At 38.8% G+C, this 20,289-nt stretch overlaps 1 protein-coding gene and 1 long non-coding RNA gene across 10 annotated transcripts; one reads left to right on the top strand and one right to left on the bottom strand.

Moving 5' to 3' along the window:
• Positions 1 to 1,037: 1,037 nt before the first annotated feature.
• cnnm2a (cyclin and CBS domain divalent metal cation transport mediator 2a) lies at positions 1,038 to 19,284 on the top strand. Of its 9 annotated transcripts, XM_053621358.1 has the most exons (9): positions 1,038 to 3,180; positions 11,985 to 12,128; positions 12,243 to 12,380; positions 12,512 to 12,681; positions 14,681 to 14,774; positions 15,228 to 15,290; positions 16,543 to 16,721; positions 16,885 to 17,114; positions 17,222 to 19,284. In XM_053621358.1, exons 1-8 carry the CDS (start codon positions 1,740 to 1,742, stop codon positions 17,095 to 17,097), a joined length of 2,442 nt encoding a protein of 813 aa, XP_053477333.1. In that variant the 5' UTR covers positions 1,038 to 1,739; the 3' UTR covers positions 17,098 to 17,114; positions 17,222 to 19,284. The 9 variants fall into 9 exon arrangements, 8 of the variants coding, with proteins under 8 accessions (XP_053477333.1, XP_053477340.1, XP_053477332.1 ...); XM_053621365.1 differs by having other exon boundaries at positions 14,681 to 14,763; positions 15,184 to 15,290; positions 16,885 to 19,284; XM_053621357.1 differs by having other exon boundaries at positions 16,885 to 19,284.
• LOC128605685 (uncharacterized) lies at positions 3,107 to 12,554 on the bottom strand. The gene is made up of 4 exons (XR_008385592.1): positions 12,468 to 12,554; positions 7,418 to 7,463; positions 7,089 to 7,117; positions 3,107 to 3,161 (listed from the first exon to the last, which is right to left on the bottom strand). It is a non-coding gene; the product is annotated as an uncharacterized LOC128605685 (long non-coding RNA).
• Positions 19,285 to 20,289: the final 1,005 nt, after the last annotated feature.

Here is a 20,289-nt window from a genome sequence, read left to right as displayed (position 1 = left end):
TCCTGAGCTTGGGTGACTTTCTGCATGTTCTCCCTAATGTCTGTGTAGATTTCCTCTGGTTTCTATATACTATAATGGCTAAATACTTGCAGTATTATATAAATATAAATATATATATATATATATATATATATATATATATATATATATATATATATATATATATATAATACTTGCAGTATTTATTTATATATTTATATATATATATATATATATATATATATATATATATATATATATAAATACTGCAAGTATTATATATATATATATATATAATTCACCAAATCTATGAAACTGCATTCATAATGGGGTTCAGCTGGGCTAGACGATCTAACAGGGAACACCTGGGTCACAAGAAACTCCTGTCATTTACATGTTCCAGAATTTTTTGATCACTTGAGAAAAGGGTGGGTTCAAACTGGAGGTCCTATGTTCTAAGTGTAACACATCTGGATCTAAATATCAGGAAATGAAAGCTTATTCCTGATACACTCACTTATTACAAATGTGTTATAATTTGTGTATAGCCATTTGTGCTGTTGCTATTATGATATGGATAGGAAACAGTTCCAACATGACAGGTCTAGTTATAGTCATTTCTCTCATTTCTAATCCAAAACTGGGATTTAGCGGAGCCACCTAGAGGTCTGTCTTACTGTTCATACATTTATAAAGGCCAGAAGCAGCAAAATAACATTCAAATTCAGAGATTTCAGTGTTTTTTTCACACCATTCTGTGTATCCTCTAGAGATGGGTGTGTGTGAAAATCCCAGGAGAGCAGCAGTTTCTGAAATACTCAAAATAGCCCATCTATCACCAACATCCATGCCACGGTTAAATTCACAGAGCTCACACTTTTTCCCCATTCTGATGTTTGATATGAACATTAACTGAAGGTCTTGGCCTGTATCTGCATGTTTTTATACATTGTGTTGCTGCCACATGATTGCTTGATTAGATAACTGCATAAATAAGCAGGTGTGTACAGGTGTTCCTTAAGGTGAATTAAGGTGGTGTATTAAAGTGGATGTACTAAAGTGGACGGTGGGTGTATTTAAGTTTTCAAACAAGAATTTTTACGGTTGAACAAAATGACATATTAGGGAAATTAGATATAAGCTGCCTCACAGCTCCTGGGTCCCAGGTTTGATCCTGAGCTTGGGTGACTTTCTGTATGTTCTCCCTAATGTCTGTGTAAATTTCCTCTGGTTTCTATATACTATAATGGCTAAACACTTGCAGTATTTTAATCATAAAGGGTCCCCCCCCCCACCCAGCCGTTTCATGACTACTGTAAGAATAATATCATGTTATTTGCTGGTGAAAGCCACAGCCAGTTTTTAACGATATCCCATTGATTTTTTTTTCCTGGCCACGATTAACAAGTCATTAAAAACGATACAAACCCTTTAACTTTCTGCATAACGTCATTTGCTGCACGTTCAGTTTGTTTCCGCCTTCTTTTGTGTGCGTGCTCCTGATTGGTCCAGGTCCCCGTCAGTCAGCAGCGCGCTGGAGTGAAATAACAGTCGAGTCTCAAAGAGCGCGCTGGATTGTCATCGGGCTGCTGTGTGCTGCGGTGTGTAATGTCAATCTTCTCGCCTCACACAGGACAGGTCGTAGCAAAGATGAAGGCGGACACGGACTCTCTCTGATCGCTGCATCCAGTTTTCATTCAGCAAAACCTTGCCCCATGTGAAAAGGGCAAAACAGTGTACTGCATTTGCCCAATTCTAATATGGCGGCGCTCAGCCCGGTTAGATCGCTGACTGCTATTTTTTTATTTGTCACCGGCGGTCTGATAAGCCGCTCGGACGGCAGAGAAGCGGTGGAGAAGACCGTCATCATCGGCCTGCGTCTCGAAGACACCGACGACGTGTCATTCATGGATAAAGGCTTCCTGCGCGTTAGCGAGAGGTCGCGCGTGAAGTTGAGGGTCTACGGGCAGAACATTAACAACGAGACGTGGTCCAAGATCGCTTTCACGGAGCAGGCGCGCAGCAGCGTGTCCGGACTCGCAGACGGTCCAGCCGGGTACACCGAAGCGGACGCTGCTGCCTTCCAGCCTTGTGGCATCCGATCGTCCGATATCATCATCCTTCCCAACGTGGATGTGAGCCGATCGACGTCCGGCGTCATCGAGATCGAAGTAAAACCCCTGCGGAAAACAGAGAAGAGCAAAGTGTACTACATGTGCATAGCCGCACCAGCACCTGCTGCCGACGGTGTGAACGACGCGTGGTCTGAAAACACCTGGATCTACCACGAGGGGCATGACACCAAAATGCTCGTTGTGGAGGAGAAGAAGTTCTTGATGCCTTTTTGGCTGCAGGTAATATTTATTGCAATGCTTCTGTGCTTGTCCGGCATGTTCAGTGGACTGAATTTAGGTCTCATGGCACTTGACCCTATGGAGCTCAGGATAGTGCAGAACTGTGGCACGGAGAAGGAAAAAAAATATGCAAGCAAGATTGAACCAGTGAGGAGTCAAGGAAATTATCTGCTCTGCTCACTGCTTTTGGGCAACGTACTCGTGAACACCACCTTGACTATTTTGCTGGATGATATTGCAGGCTCTGGCCTGATCGCAGTGGTTGTATCAACCATTGGTATTGTAATATTTGGAGAAATTGTGCCACAGGCAATATGCTCAAGGCACGGGCTTGCTGTCGGTGCAAACACCCTGATTTTAACCAAGTTCTTCATGATCCTTACTTTTCCTGCATCATATCCTGTCAGTAAACTTTTAGACCATGTGCTGGGACAGGAGATTGGCACGGTGTACAATCGAGAGAAGCTCCTTGAGATGCTCAGGGTTACTGACCCCTACAATGATTTGGTCAAAGAGGAGCTGAACATCATCCAGGGTGCTCTGGAGCTCAGGATTAAGACCGTGGAGGATGTCATGACACCTCTGCGTGACTGCTTTATGATTGCAGCTGACGCAGTCCTTGACTTTAACACCATGTCCGAGATCATGGAGAGTGGGTACACGCGCATCCCTGTGTTTGAGGGGGATAGGTGCAACATTGTGGACCTCCTCTTTGTCAAAGACCTGGCCTTCGTGGACCCAGATGACTGCACTTCTCTGAAAACTATCACAAAGTTCTACAGCCACCCCCTGCACTTTGTCTTCAACGACACCAAGCTGGATACAATGCTGGAAGAGTTCAAGAAAGGTAGGAGTCAATTTCAGCTTCACTCCTTAGTTACCAATCAATGTGTAGTTTATAACAAATCTCAATGTCTATCAATTAGAGGTATCGATGAACTACATTAGAAGAATATTATTACAGCATTATTTGACTTACTGGCACTGCAAAATAACAGTTAGATTTTATCTAGTGACTGGGAACATGTGCACAATGCATTCTCATTCAAACCATGAAAGACTTCCACTGGCATTTATGTGCACACCAACTTTCATTTAGGTTTAACTGCGGTCATGTCCTACAAGACACGACAAGTGCATCATGTTTTGTTGCTTAATAGTAGCATTATTTAGGGTGCCAACAGTATTTTTTGCAATTGGTATATATGTTCTTTCTTCTCAGATAGTTTATGGCAGCTTTAGTTGCAGAATATGCACAAAAGGTATCATTCTTGGCAAAAATACTACAGCAGAGCTGATAAATATGGGCAGAAAAAAACGGTTCAGAGTTCAGTTCAGTGACTCTAATTTTCTAAACATGAACCAGCTTGGTTTCAGTAGCGGGTCTGCTGTTGTGGTTTCTCCAAGCACATGCTTTTATGTAATGTGAAGCGCCACTACGAAACAAACAATCACTTTCAATTGTTTTATTTGTAGACATAAACAAAACAAAAAAAAAAGTTAAACATTATAAGGTAACTGCTATCACTATTCAGTTGGTCTACGTAGTTTTGTTTCCGGGTCTTTATAGGTGAGGAATTTGTGTAACTGGACCTTTACAGATTTTACTTGTATACCCCTGGCCTATATATGTTTCACAGATGAAGTGGCAGTTTTTTCCCCCCTCCCCTCTGACCACTTTCTTTCACTCTGCTATGGGTTAGACTTAGTTTCATCCATTCATACCACTTTCTTCCCAAATTGATCAGGCTTCCTTTGATACTTTGCAGCCAATTGCAACTGTCCTTCTGCTTTTAAGGCATGAAGAACAGTGTTTTGAATCTGTTAGTATACTGTTGATGTGTCTGTGCATGCTGGCCTTTGACATGCCTCCGCCTACATTTTTTATTGATGTCCTGTTCTCTTAGCACATTCTTCATTGTGATTGAAAAGATTCTTTAGTCAGCTTGAACAGTAGTCATCTTTCATATACTGTGTTGTTTAGTGTTACTGGGTTCAGCACATCTTGCTTTCGTCTTTCTCATTTTAAAGACTTATATTCATAACGGCCCCTTTCTTGTGACACTTCTACAGACTCTCAGAAGTAAAGCCTCTGGTTGAGACTGGCTTTCTTGTGCATGTCTTGTGAGTGAAAATGAACTTCTCTTCCTATGAAGAAGTAACTGCAAAGCCAAATAGCCAAAGCATATAGGTCAATATATAAAATACGTTGTTTAAAATCTTACAGTCTTTGCTTTAACTGGCATAACTGTTGGGTGATTTCAGATCAGTCCAGTACTGACATAGATGTTCTGTAGTGAATATGCATTTAGTATAAACAAGAATGCTGAGTTAAGTGAATTGGTTAGGATTTGTTGGAGCTAAATGTAAGTAAGATATCAGCATAACAAATGTGATGTACATTATATTACATTTATGTCATTTGGCAGATGCTCTTATCCAGAGCGACTTACATTTATCTCATTTATACAACTGAGCAATTGAGGGTTAAGGGCTTTGCCCAAGGGCCCAACAGTGGTAGCTTAGCAGTGCTGGGGCTTGAACTCCTGACCTTCTAATCAGTAACGCAGAGCCTTTAACCACGAGCTACCTGTATGTAGTGGCACAGTGGTGCAGCAGCTAGCATTGCCACCTCCCAGATCCTGGGTCCCTAGTTTGATCCTGACTTCAAGTTTCTGTCTGTGCAGGTTTTCTAGGCATATATGTGTCTGTGGGTGCATGGTGCCTTGTGATGAACTGGCATCCCAGCCAGGGTGTATTCCCACATCGTGCTTAGTGTTCCAGGGCTCCAAGATCCTCCATGACTCTGACCAGGATAAAGTGCATAAAATGGTTAAAACGAATGAGTGACTAAAAAAGTGATGTTTTTGCATGTATTCGCTAGGAACTATAATTGAACACCTGTAAATGAGTCATTTGCATTACATTCATGCTTCATCTGTATCTTGGTCAGGATCGTGGTGGATTCAGAACTTAACCCAGGAACACTAGGCATGAGGCAGGCATACACCCTAGATGGGCACCATGCACACACATTCATCACTCGCTCACACCTAGGGCTGCATTAGAGTAGCCAGTCCATATATTGGCATGTTTTTGGGAGGTGTGAGAAAACTGGAGAACCGGGTGGAATCCCCCCCCACACACACACAAGGAGATCATGTAAAACTCCACACAGACAGCCTGAGGTCAGGTTTGAACAGGTGACACTGGAACTGTGAGGTGTCAGTGCTACCTGCTGTGCCATCATGCCTCCTACATTGCATTACAGTATTCATTTATTAACAATTGTAGCCTTAATGTATGTCATTTTCACAGGGCCTCAATAAGTCCTAGTTACACTTCTTAGAGTTTCTTGTTTTCTGAAATGCTATTAGCTTCTCATTATGTGGAAGAGAGCTGGATGAATGCAAGTTATCAGGATAAGTCAGGATAAGATTTAATTTAGGATTTACGTTTTACACAGTATGAATATAGAGGCTGATATGAGTCATTGAGTCTACTGAAACAGATATTTGTCCTGTGAACTACGTAAGCTTTTAAAACAGTCCAGCATTCCACAAATGGTTGCTCAACAGAAAATGGACTTAAACAGATTTGGGTAACAATTGATGTGAGCATGTTCTACAGTCCATCTACAAAGCCTGTCTTAAAAGGCCCCACATTTCCTATGTAAAGGACTTAGCATCAGCCACATAAGCGATTCTCTACTGTTTGTTGTGACGTACTTGTCAAATGATGTTTACTGAAAACAAAAGCTAGCAGATGCTTGATGGGCTAAAACAGCACTACTCATGGTCAAGAGTACAGAGAGGCAACAATACTGTGTACTATAGCGCTGTTTAATCTACAGTTAGTTATTCAGCGGTAATAGTGTACATATACTCACTGTCCACTTTAAAATGAGCACATGTACACCTGCTCATTTATGCCTCAGATCTTTGATGGCTGACAGGAGTGGAACCCGATGTGGTCTTCTGCTGTTGTAGCACATCTACCTCATAGTTCTCCATTCTTTTCTGTTTACCACAGTTGTAAAGAGTGCTTATTTGACTTACTGTAGACTCCCTGTCAGCTCAGAGCAGTCTGGTCATTCTCCTGTGGTCTCTCTCATCATTTATGGTATTTGGCAGACACTCTTATCCAGACCATCTTACATTTATCTTAATTATACAACAGAGCAGTTGAGGATTAAGAGCCTCGCTCAAGGGCCCATCGGTGGCAACTTGGCAGTGCTGGGATTTGAGCTTACCATCAGTAATCCAATGTCTAAACCACTGAACTACCACTGCTCATCAACAAGATGTTACAGCCTGCAGACCTTCCACACAGGATTTTTTTAAAAAAAATTTCACCACTCTGTGTAAACTCTAGAGACTGTTGTGTGGGAAAATCCCAGGAGATCAGCAGTTTCTGAAATACTCAAACCAGCCCATCTATCACCAACAACCATGCCACAGTTAAAGTCACAGAGATCACAAGTTTTCCCCATTCTGATGTTTGATGTGAACATTAACTGAAGCTCTTGGCCTGTATCTGCATGAATTTATACATTGTGCTGCTGCCACACGATTGGCTGATTAGATAACTGCATAAATGAGCAGATGTGTACAGGTGTTCCTATTAAAGTGGATGGTGAGTGTATATAGCTGCTCAATATATAGATTCTTTCCAAGAATGAAAACACCTATAAGTCCCTCTGGATCAGGGCAGCTGCTTAATGCTGTAAATGGAAATGAAGAAATACTTGCTTACAGGATGTTGCTGTGTTGGAATGTGTAATCCTATAAAGTAGGGTTAGGAATACACAGGGTTAATAACTTCATTCACCAGACACATTTGCCAGCTTTAGCATACCAATTCCCAGCCATGTTTGCAGTCAGGAATGAGTGGCATATTTCAATATTTGGGTTAATAAAGCATTTTTTCCAGTAGGATGAACACAGGTACTCCATGACAGGCTTTATAATTTCGACCTTTTCAGTGGCTTTTGTCATCAATCTACTATTTTACACATGAGGCATTTTTGAAAACCCTAACATGTCTATTTGTATCAGAAGGGTCAGTGTAGATATTATACTCACAGGATACATGATCAACCATTTATTGTCCACCACCTTCTCTAGTATTCTGGGAAAAGCAACAAAAACAAGGTAATGATTAGGAAATCTTACACATGACTAATTTATGCTGGACAAGATACACGCAAGGCCATCTTTTAGTCTTTAAAATGTTTCAGTTTTTAATCCTTTTTATATTACATGCAATTATTAATGGTACCTACAGTACTTTAGGGTTATAATTAAGTTTTGTTGGTGTTTAACCTTTGCTTTTATAGATGCAATAATTAAAACAAGCAGTTAACAATGTACTACTTTATTATTATTATTATTATTATTGCTATTATTATTATTATTATTATTATTATTATTATTATTATTATTATAGTACCTTTCATAGATAAAGCAGAGCTTTTTTTTACTTTATGAAATGATAATTATATAACGGTAAAACATAGATGTCAGTTAAAATAAGAAATAAAAGCATTAAATAAAAGTGAATAAAATTTTACATCATTAAAAGATGCATGATTCATTAAAAAGCTGAATTAAATTCTGTTTAACAGTGAAAGTACAGAAGGGGAGAGGGGAGGGCGACTCCTTACAGGCTGGAATTTAAAAAGTCTCAGCAGACTCTGAGACCCTTGCACAGAGCCTAGCACCCCTGCTTCCTCAAATTTAAATATAGTCTTTATTCAGATAAAAGAACACACTGAGAACTGATTAAATGAACTGCAACATAGACAAAGGATAAAACAGAACAGGAAAGCAGAGGGCCCTTACCATTCTGACGTTTATTAGTTTTCTCTAACAGCACCCCCAGTGTTTTATTCTCGCTTATACCACACTGTATATTTTTATTTATTCAATGACGTCATACTTTTTAATCCATCTATAGTTACATTTAATGATGTGGAATGTTTGCACAACAAATTCATTCTTGTTAGCATTATTATGTTATAACGGCTAAAAACAGCTGTTTCCTCACCAGCTTCTCTGATGAAGACGGAAAAATGCAACCATAGCAGAGATATATTTTAGTAACAGGATTTATCCAACAATACGTACACAATTATACTGTACATATTTATACAACCGGGTTATTGAATTCTTTTACCTAGATCTTTATCTAAACTTCCTGTTCTCATCATGCCTCTGGTTGTGGTTCTACAGCCATGATGTCAGGTGAATTGATTACATGGTGGCTTGATTAAAGGTAATGTTGACCTGGCCTTCTGAGAAATAAATACAATAAAGTTTAAGAAAATGTCACATTACCTGACATCCCACGATACTTGAGTTCACAATATGCTAATTTTCTCTCAGGCATCTTGGTGTATGAGAGTCTTAATAGTCTTTAGACAACCCTTTTTTTAACACATTCACAGCAGATGGCTTTGGGATGCTCTATTGCATTTGTCAGTTTCGATTAAAGTTGTAATCTGAATACATGATCAGAATGAACAGATAAAGTGTTCTAAACAGGTACAAATACCGATATGAATAAGAGATGCACTTTTCTTTTCTTTTTTTTTTTGGAAAGGTTCACAGGGCATCTGGTGAAAGTATGCAACCGGATTTGGATTCCATAGACAACAAAAGACAAGAAAGTCTCACGAGCAGGAGGTTTTTTTACTTTCAAGTGGGCAAGAGTGAGTTGTTAGATATGAAGCTCAAATAAAGAACATAGTCGATGAATGAGTGATGGTCAATTGGTAACTACCTGTTCAGAGTCACGGTGGTTTAAATGAGTTTGTTTATATTTGGGGAAATAGAATCATCTAAATTCTTTTGAAAATATCAGCAGCAGGTACAAGCGAAAACGACCCTGCGAGTGGGATGAGAAACAGTCCCACATGCAACTCCCTAATGATGCGAGGTTGAGGATCTCTCATGCTGACCGTGCTGACAGTTCTGACATTTCTTTCTCTGGGAGTTTTCCAATGTTTCCAGGAGCATAGTGGTAGGGTTCATATTTCATTTAAAAAAAAAAAAGAAAAAGAAAGAAAAGAAAACACCTTCTTATTTAAGCCATGCCCACTTTGGGTTTAAATCTGACCTGAACAGATACAGACACTGGTTTTTGTGTAATTAACCACTGGGTCTTTCTAGTGTTTCACATCTAATATCATTCTGAAGGAAATGATTAACACTAACTAAACAGGCTATTTTACTAGTGTTATGTGCAATTCTCTACATTGCTACATAGTTCTGATTGTTTTTAAAACAGTAGCAGGTAATAAATATTAACGGCTTATCATTTTAAATTAATACTCTTCCTCAAGTTCATTATTTATTTGGTAAGTATCCATGTAATGGTTGGGAGAATGTAGAGTCTGCTAATCATTATCACAACTCTGGTAATTGTAATACATGTAAAATTATATGGTTTTAAATGGTATATGGTTTGTGTGGCGAATGGACTGGAATTTTTTTTTAAGGTTAGCTGAAGTGCTATTTATTAAATGCTGTCTGTTATTGTTAACTGACGTTGGGGGTATTTGGTGTAGTATGCTTAAAAATGTTGCATTCTTGTTTCTGTCAATCCTTTACTATGGTGTCATAATTATGTGAAGACTGGTTTAAAGATTATGTTGAAAGCTCTTAACACAGTTTAATCTTATTGCAGAGGAACCTTTACTTTTATTTAGTGAGACCTAACATCACTTGCTGTTGAGAGAAATAAATAAAAGCGCTTGATTTCCATTCACATGGTCTTATTGCTCACTTGACATTCTGCGATTCATAATGTGGGAACTATTATTATTTTGCATGTAAGGTAGTGTCTGGAAATGGCCTCTTGTTTCAAAAGAAATTCTTATTTTCATGGTGAAGAACTGACTGATACTATATATACAAACTATATTATATATACACATATACATACATACACACACACACACACACACACACACACACACAGTGGGGGAAATAAGTATTGAACGCATCGACATTTTTTTCAGTAAATATATTTCCAATGAGGCTATTCACATGAAATTTTCACCGGACTTTGATATTAACTCAAGAAATCCACCAATATAAAGAAATCTAAACATTAAAGTCAATAAATGAAGTTATGTGTAATAAAGGGGAATGACACAGGAAAAAAATGTTGACGCATTCAGTACTTATTTCCCCCACTGTATATATCTTTTTTCCCCTATGGATCTGTTTTTTTTTTTCCTCATTGCCTTAATACCTTAGACAGTGAGGTTTTACAGAATATTCTTCACAGACTCACCATCCAGAGTCTCATGGACTATTTATAGGGAACGTTCATCATGGAAAAATCCAAGAAAATCTCTTTCCACCAATAATGTGAAAAAATGTATGCGTGTGTGGTCTACATGACTGAGTCATAAAACAAAGGATGGCTCTGTTTAAAATCATCTGTTGGACTTCCATTGGTGGAAGTCATTTTGGGAAGAAACTGTATGACATGAATTCACATCACACTGTGTTAAGAACCTTAGTGTGATGTGAAATAGTTTCACACAATTTCTTTCCCAGAATGACATACTTCAGTAAATATTTCTGCAGTCAGAACTATGTGAAAGACCAACATTTAGTGAACAAGTATTTTTTAATATTGATGGTCGGTGATAAGTCAGTGTCCTTGTTCTTAATATAAGAGAACGTGTTATACATAATCATTATTATTTAAGCCAGCAAGGAAGGGCAACAAACTAGTGTGTCTCATTACATGATTTGTTTTATTTCCTCAATACAGATCTCAATAATAAAGCCACAAGCACTGTAAAATCACAAAATCGTGTATTAATGGTAAGCCTAAAATGGACTTGCCCTAAAAGCCTCTGTGTCAGTGTGTCTTCATTATGAAGAATGTTTAATTTACTGTGGTCGTCAGTGTGTTTCTCTTCACTATTATCACACATATTGGAGTTGTAACAAAGCTAAACCTGATACTTTCTCAGTGGTCTTCGGAAAAAAAAATCCCCCATTTCTGGTAGTTTCTCAGAATAACCTAACTGGTTTACTGCTTTTATATCTATTAACTCATACGTTAAAACGTCTTACAAGCCAAAGCCTCAGAGTTTTCCTTAATTGGTCTTGGCATTCAGAGAAGCTTCATGTAGACACTCTACTTCCTCCATTGTCACCCCGGTGAGAGCATTTGCCCAACCGGAGTGGAAACTTCATTGCAGGTCTAATATTAGCTCAGGCCCCCGGAAAATTCCTTCTAAATGCTCACTAGCTGAGAAACAGGAAAAGAATTTTCAACATTTTGGTTGATAGTGCTGGGCAGGAATTTTTAAACAGCTTATTTAGGGGGGCCTGGGAAAACAGATGTGGAACCACAGGAGATATGCTAAGGAAATGCAACAAATTGATGTTTGACCGAATTCCTGAGTGTTTGAACAATTACTTAGTCAATATTATCATTGTCATCTTTTCTCATCAAGCATGGATGGAGGATTCTTTGAATAAACATTTTTACCACGGTCCCACAAAAGAGAACTGATATGGTTATTAGGTTATGTTAGTCAGTGGGTTACAGCAAATTATTTGCCATGAATGTATGCATTATATGCCTTATATATCTGACACTTGTGTGTATTGGGTTTTTCAGGTAAATCCCACCTGGCCATTGTGCAGAGAGTAAACAATGAAGGAGAAGGAGATCCTTTTTATGAGGTTTTGGGTATTGTTACATTAGAGGACGTCATTGAGGAGATCATCAAGTCTGAGATTCTAGATGAGACCGATCTGTACAGTAAGTGTTTACAACTTTGATTTACCAAGTGATAAAGATCTGCTTATGTGTAGCATACATTAGGAATGTATATAGAGTATTTCACACAGCCTTATTTATTGTTCGCTGTAAAAGCTGACAACAAGACAAAAAAGAAGATAACTCATCGGGAGAGGAAGCAGGATTTCTCAGCTTTTAAGCCAACAGACAACGAGCTTGGGGTCAAAATATCACCACAGCTTCTACTGGCTACCCTGCGTTTCCTAGCAACTGGTACTGATGTCGTGTGTGTGTGTGTGTGTGTGTCTGAGGGAGTGTGAATGTTTGTATTCTTGATTAGGAAAGGAATTACAGACTTACTCCACATTCTTCATCTTTCCTCTTCCGTTTTCGTGTTTGTTTAGAAGTAGAGCCATTTGGTCCAGCTCAAATGTCTGAGAAAATCCTTCTGCGTTTGCTCAAGCATCCCAACGTGATCCAGGAGCTCAAGTATGATGACAAGAACAAGAAAATGTTAGAGCACTATCTCTTTCAGAGAAACAAGCCTGTTGATTACTTCATCCTCATTCTGCAGGTCAGCAACACTCGCTGTTTCAGTAAAGGAGCATTTTGTACACAATACACAACTTTGGGATTCATTATCATTTATATGAAAACACTGATTCTCATTGGCTAGGAGGTCGTAGATTTTTGGGACTTTAGTCAAATTTGTTAGTTCTAAACCTCTGATCCTCATAATACAATATAGAACGGTAATGATTACTAATTTGTTATTAACAAATTACCAATAATTTGTCATTTTTGGATATCAGGATGCTTCATTGGGTGATGCATCATATGATTTTCTCCTACCAAGGCAACATTTCCTTCCTTATCCCTCAAACGGCAAGTTTAAAAAGCTACAGATTGCCTGAGGAATTTCAGCTTGAAATCCTTTAACTGATTTCACTCTAAGAAATTAAAAATGAAATGCATTAATTAACTTATTTCTTAGTGCTGTAGAACATTAGGAAAATCTCAAGCATGGCTCTCAATATACTATCAAATGCTGAGCAATAGTACCAGACCAGGAAGTAGCTTACTCAGCATAAGTGCTTCAGTCACTTTCAGTTGTTATCACCTTCTGACATTTCACACATATTCAGCATTGTGTAATGATATTAATGGCTTGTTATTTTATTAACATGTGAACAGTTTGTGTGAGTATATATCAACCACATTTTATTATGTTATAGTTATAGACTTTTTTGGCCACTAAACGACACATAATAATGCGTAATGGCAAAAACAAAACAAAAAAAATCAAAAACTGGAATATCTAATTTAGCTAAGTAATTACAGCCTGGGCTAAGGCACTCCAGATTGAGCTCTGGCACATCTTGTTTGCTTTGATTATTTTCAGATGTCACAAGAACTTGACTGGAGTCCACCTCTGGCAAAGTCAATTACCTGGACATGATTTAGAAAGGCACACACCTGTGTGTATAATGTCCCACAGTTCACAGTGTACATAAGACCAAAAACCAAACTATGAAGTCCAAGGTACTCTCTGTAGACCTCTGCAAGCAAATTGTGTTGAAACATAGATCTTGGCAAGGGTATAAAACCATTTTTAAAGCATTGAATGTTCCCAGAAGGATAGTGAGCTCCATTATTATGAAGTTGAAGAAGATTAGGACCACTAGGACTTTTTCTAGAGCTGGTCATCCAGCCAAAATCAGTAACTGGGCTAGAAGGTCCTCGGTCAGGGAGGTGACCAAGAACCCAATGGCCACTCTAACAGAGCTTCAGAGATCCTATGCAGAAACTTGAGAGCCTGTTGCAAGGGCAACCATCTTAGAAATACTCCATCAATTAGACTTGTATAGTAAAGTGGCTAGATGGAAACCACTCGAGTTAAAGGCATATGGCTGTGCTTAAAGGACTGTAAGGTAAAAGATTCTCTGGTTTGATAAGACAAAAATTGGACTCTTCTGGCTGAACTTGAAGTTCTACAAATGAAAACTAGCTATTGCTCATCTGTGGAGAGAGCTTAAGATAGCAGTGCACAGATGTTCCCCACCCAATCTGATTGAGCTTGTGAGGATTTGCCAGGAGCAATGGAAGGAACTGCCCAAACCTGGGTCTGAAAAGCTCATAGAGACTTACCCAAGAAGGCTTAGAAACTGTTCAAAGTACTGAAAGGGTCTGAATACTTATCTATCTCCATACCTCAGTGGATAAATCGAGGCAGAATATTGTGCTTGTGCCCAGTCTAGTTGTCTAAAGTGCTTTCTTAATGTCATTCTCTGTGTAGAATGTGGTGAATGCGTATTTGGTAACACATGCATTCATTTTAGCCATATCATTGCATAAACTGTCCAGACTGATGGCATGACACTGGGAGCTGTGTAGGTGAATGAGCACCAGATCTAGTCTTGTAATAGGATTTAAGTAGTGTGTATCTGAAAAGTGAGTTGTTTGTAGAGGCCAGAAAAGCTGGGTTTAATTCTGAGATGTCACATACTCATCACTTAAAGTCCAGCTTTTCTTTCATTTTCCTCAATTCATTTTCTCCTTCTGTTTATCCTCAGGGGAAGGTAGAGGTTGAGGCTGGCAAAGAAGGAATGAAGTTTAAAGCTGGGCCCTTTTCCTACTATGGATTGATGGCCTTAACATCATCACCAGGTCTGTGTAATAGAGAAACACACACCCACACACACATGCCAGCATTGCTCCTGAACTGAAGCAGTGTTCACACCATATTTTGAGACTTGTAGTTTTAGATACACTTTCCTGCAGCTACGATTCAGTGCTGCTGGTAGTGGAGTCTGATGACCTCAAGTTCATTTGCACTCTTTAGCACCTGAGCTCACAGGTTTTTAACTAACACGACTGATTCTTGGGACAGTTATTAGGCAGCTGAACTATGTGGATCTGTCATTTCTGCTGTCATTTTTGAATATGCATGACTGTCTCCAATGTGTTTTCCACCTGTTCGGTCAGTAATCCTTGTAGTAATCTTCTTCTTGAATAACTGTGCTGTGAGATTGTTGGCAAACTCCTTGGTAACTGGTTTATTCCTCCGACTTTTTACTTCCGTTCTCTGTTCTTCCTTCATTTCTCCCTCCTATTCTCCAGTTCCACTCTCCTTGTCTCGAACCTTCGTTGTCAGCAGGGCAGAGTCTCTTGCGGGATCTCCAGGTAAACCACTCATCCTTCTACTCTTTTCCATACTTCCCGTTTCTTTTCCTCGTTCAGGAGAAATGGGAAGCTTGTTTGGTCATAACATTGCTTAACACAAGCTACTCTGGTTTACTGCTTTTTCCACCCACTCTATTTTCTTATCAGTCACATGCTCGTCACTGCAGTCAGCGGCAGTTTCTTGCTAAACAGCTTTTACCCAAAATTTTCAGAAAAACTTCTAAGATTTTTATAACATTTGTGAAAAGATTATGTTGTACTATAGTGTTATATTTATAAGGTGTGTCCCAAATGTCTCCATATATATAGGGGACTATGTTTGCCAGCATCACGTCGGATATGCCTTCGTTAGTGGATGTTCATAGATATCCGCAACACTTCCAGTCTTTTTGAATTTGTTAATAAGTTTGGCAACAGAGTCGTGTGTGATGTGTCATGTTTCCTGTTAAAGTCCAGTGCAACCTTGTGACAGCTTCTCTATGCATCCATAAGAATATTCTGACTGAATTCCTAAAGGCTATTTGAAAAAAATCTAATATAAAGTATGAACAATTTTGGAAGACATTTTGCTAAAAAGTGTTCATTTCCCCTAGGTATGGAGACTTTTGGGACACCCTGTATTATTATGATTATTTTTTCTGTGCACCTAATGCACCAAACCAATTTAAAAAACTCGAACTCTATCACACATGCAGATCTTTCTACTAATTTTCACTCCTTTGACTTGTTTTGTGCAATCACTGTATAGTAGTAGTTGCCTAAAAATATGTTTTTTTTGCAATCACTGTATAGTAGTAGTTGCCTAAAAAAATGTTTTTCTGAAATTGAATTTTTTTTTTTTTTTTTTTTGCAATGTAGATTACTCTAATCAAATTTGTTTTAGGTAATTGAATGTACAAGAACCACCACTGGTTAAACATGTTTATATTAGACTTCATTACTGTGTGCTAGTTAATCTAATTTTGTATATATTAAGCTAGTCCTACTCCTAGATTTGTTAAGAAAATTTTGCCTAGACCAAGAATAAGTGTAGTCTGTGTCATAAAAATGGTCGCAGCTTCAACAAATTAAGTTCAAAGGTAAAACAGTTACAGTGCACAAGATCGCTATTAGCACAAAAGAGAAAGGATACCTTCATCCCCTAGTGGTCCCTATACCAAAAGTAACTGAAGGACAGATGATAGCAATCTCAGTTTGTTTACACCACAGCAGCAGCAGCAGCAGATGACCTTAGATTATGTTTGCTACACAGAGAATAAGTCACCTCCGCGACCTTTTGGACTGAACCACTCAGACTCTGTGAACCGGAACGAGCGCATGGAAGCCCTAACTCCCACCCTGGCCAGCAGCAACAACCAGCTCAACGCCTTCCTGCAGATCTACGTGCCAGACTACTCTGTCCGAGCGGCCTCTGACTTACTCTACATTAAGGTTATGATTCATCATTTTTGCGTGTCTTTCCAACAGTGAGATGAAAAGATCACTGAAAGCACCATTTTGACATGACAACGCACATCAACACACCAAGCAGGCTAAACTCTGCAGAATTGAATGACACTTCCGTCTGTGCTGATCTGACTGTTTTGTGTGGCAGGTGTCCCGGCAGCAGTATCAGAATGCTGTCATGGCGTCCCGCATGGACAAGACACCTCAGTCTTCGGACAGCGAGTTCACCAAGATAGAGCTGACTCTGACTCAACACCAAGACGGACCAGGAGTTGAATCAGCCTCGCTGCTCATCCAACAGCAGAACTCGACTAACACACTCAAACCCAACCACATCACACACACTGATGGAACTATCTAACGAAGACAGGAAATGAGGTGAGAGGGCTAAAACATTTTCGGCGAGCGAAGTTTGGGAAGCTTTCATTGGGCAGCTTCTCTGGGATCAACTGAATCCTGTGATATTTTTTTTTCTACACGTATAGACTTTACAGGGAATAAGAGGGCGTGGTGAAATACCAGAATGGGATGAGAATGGGATGCGCTCAAACAGTGAGCAGTGAATGATCTAGGAATCAGCAGATGTCACTCACTCAGCCATGCTCTACTCAGAATGCACTCACATCCAACAGCAGAGAGAGAGAGAGAGAGAGAGAGAGAGAGAGAGACAGACTTTGAAAGCTATAGCACTGTCCAATGTCCACCATCACTCCGATCAATATTTTAACAGAAAGAACGCCTGTTCCTGGTACATCACTTCCTGTCACCAAGGATTTATCACAATCTTCTACCAGAGATGGCAAGAAAAAGCAAAAAGTAGTGTTCATTTAAAGTCAGCCTTGTAACTGCTAGACATCATTCAGGGACATGTATATGCATGTATAACAGGAGACTCCTGCAGTGGACTTTATTCAGCATTGTGTATTTGAAATGGGGTTATGAAGAGGAGCAGCAAGAACAATTTCAAGACTAGTCTGGCATTAATTCAATTACCTCAGATTCAGCACGAAAGCTATAAGCACTCTGGATTTTGTGTAAGCAAAGTAGAGGAGAGTCTAGACTCCGTAATAATTTCACATTATTTACAAAGAAGGATAACGTTTTAAGAAGTGAATTGGTTGCTTAACTTTTTTTTATATATATATATATATATATATGAAAGAATGTACATTTTTGTAGACTGACCTGATTATTGAAATAACATTAACTGAAATCAGGGCGTTCGGTCACAGTATATAATGACCAATGCTGCTGCATGTCAATCTAAATGTCCCTGACAAACTGACCTACTTAGTGACGCCTTCAGCAGTTTGAGCAACGAAGCCTGAAGGGAGAGTGCCACTTTGTGATTTTACTATATACAAGGAGCTAAAAGAAACCATTCCAGAGTGTTTCGTTGTGCTAGATAGAGCGAAAGTGCATGTGAGATTTTAACAATGGTCAGTCATGATTAGAGGAAAGTTAATACCAGTAGAATCGAGTGTCTTCATTTCTATGGCAAGGCCCTAACGATTTTCCACAGAAATACAGAGCGGTTACCAAAACACCAAGTCTCTGATAGTCAACCATGAAGATAAAGTGCTACAGTTTTGAGTAACAGCAAAAGAAGGGATGAAGCATTAAAACTCGCGATTAAACCCTCTAGTGATGAGGATGATGTGGGTTGAGCTCATAGCACTGAAACATTCAGCTAATTCTTGTGTCACGTTTTCGACAGGCTGTCTGGGTTTAGACTGTGTGCATGTAACACGTATACAGAAGTGCCATGTACAGTATTTGCAGTACAAAGACATTCAGTATGTTTACATGTGAGGGATTTTTCCATGTACTTTACAGTGTCACATTTTACAGTGAATAGAGCGAGAGTGTATGTATCTCACATCGTAACTTCAGTTTTTATATGTAAAAATTTTTTTGGACCATTTTGTTTATCAGTAACGTTTTGGTTTCTTTAATCGCGTGTTAAACTGTGTTTAAAATGTGAATTTCTTTCGTTTTTTCCCAGCTTAAACAATTCTAGTATTTCTATGCTGACTTTTTTAATGATTTCACAATTTCTATGTATCATGTGATGTCATTTTAACAAAGTAACGTGCTAAAAATCTAATTATGCTGAGTTCAGCAGTGGGCATAAGGTACCTTTCCACAGCTTGCGAAACACACACACACACATGTTCCTTTTATTTGTTTGCACCTCAGTCTGGAATATATTTGCAAGGTATGTTTAGTTCATACACTGTAAATGGTGATTCAGTGTTGTGTGCTCGATTTGAATGATCATGGGTTAGAACCGGGGTCTTAAGTATTTATGTAGCAACCTGTCAGTGCAATAGTGTATCCGTTACGCAGGGACAATCAGCAGCATAACAGTCCACAAAACACACACACACACACGATCAAGTGTCCTTGTGAACAGGAAACAGAAAATCAACTGCTAGCCGGTTGAGGAAAGGGATTTGAATGTTCTCAATGAGACCCAGAACAAAATATAATGATGTTTCCGAGTTCACTGGGACAATTTTGGTCTCCTGAATGATAAATTGTTAACACTGAACCACGTCATCTACATATTGTATAAGCATTAACAATGAAATGTTCTTCAAACTACATAATCTTCTCCAGTATGTACAAAGGAATGTTTGGATTTTTTTTCCTCAGAGGACAGCGTTGTGTCTTAAAGACTGTAAAATGATCATGGCCCACCTTAGACAGACGAGGAAATTTCTTCAGACATGTGGTGCTCAGGCATATTGTTCGAAATCCACCGTATATTGCTGCTATTCAGAATTGTTGAATGTCTATAGAGATGCTGCAAAGGCATTGAGAACAGAGAGGTTTATTATATACTTACATACTATCAGCAAGAAAATACTATATCTCTATATAAAGAAGTTGAATGTTGGTATTATAAAAATTGTTTTGACAAGAATTGTGCTTGATTGATGCTTTTTTTTTTTTTGGTTTGTTTGTTTCTCAAATACCTCTTTGATTTAACAAATACAAGTAACACACTAAAGACTGTGTATTTTGTAGTACAGAGTAAAACTCGGTGTATTCTGTGTATTTTATGTCTGGTGTTATTGAACTTGTTTTTGTTATATCTACTCTGCATTTCCACCTGGACTTACCGAAATAATGCTGTCAAATATTTGAGCCTCCAGGCATCCTAAAGTTGTGAATCAGCGTAATCATTCTGTTTAGAAAAGACACAAGTGCGTGTCACATGTAATGAGTACATTTTGGACTAAATTTTAGATTTCATGCATGTTTTTTTCCCCCTGCGGGCCACCAGGTGGAGATACAGTGCACACATAGGAAGGAAAAGAAAACATTATTAATTTTACAAAGTAACATATAATCAGGTTAATGATGATGACTACTTGAACTGTCTGTTAATGATACCTGAACAAACAGCAGCGATGTGCTTGAATTTAGTTCATTTTAATGTAAGAAACCATGCAGATGCTAACCTCGCTACTAACCCTGATGTTAATTTTCTTACATTTTTCTACAAATTGGGTGCGAATAGTCACAAATTTACAAAAGAAGAAAA

This window comes from Ictalurus furcatus, chromosome 3, assembly GCF_023375685.1.
Source record: "Ictalurus furcatus strain D&B chromosome 3, Billie_1.0, whole genome shotgun sequence".
NCBI classification, from domain to species: domain Eukaryota; kingdom Metazoa; phylum Chordata; class Actinopteri; order Siluriformes; family Ictaluridae; genus Ictalurus; species Ictalurus furcatus.
The sequence above is the reverse complement of the archived record's forward strand: the minus strand, read 5'-3'. Positions and strand labels throughout refer to the sequence as shown.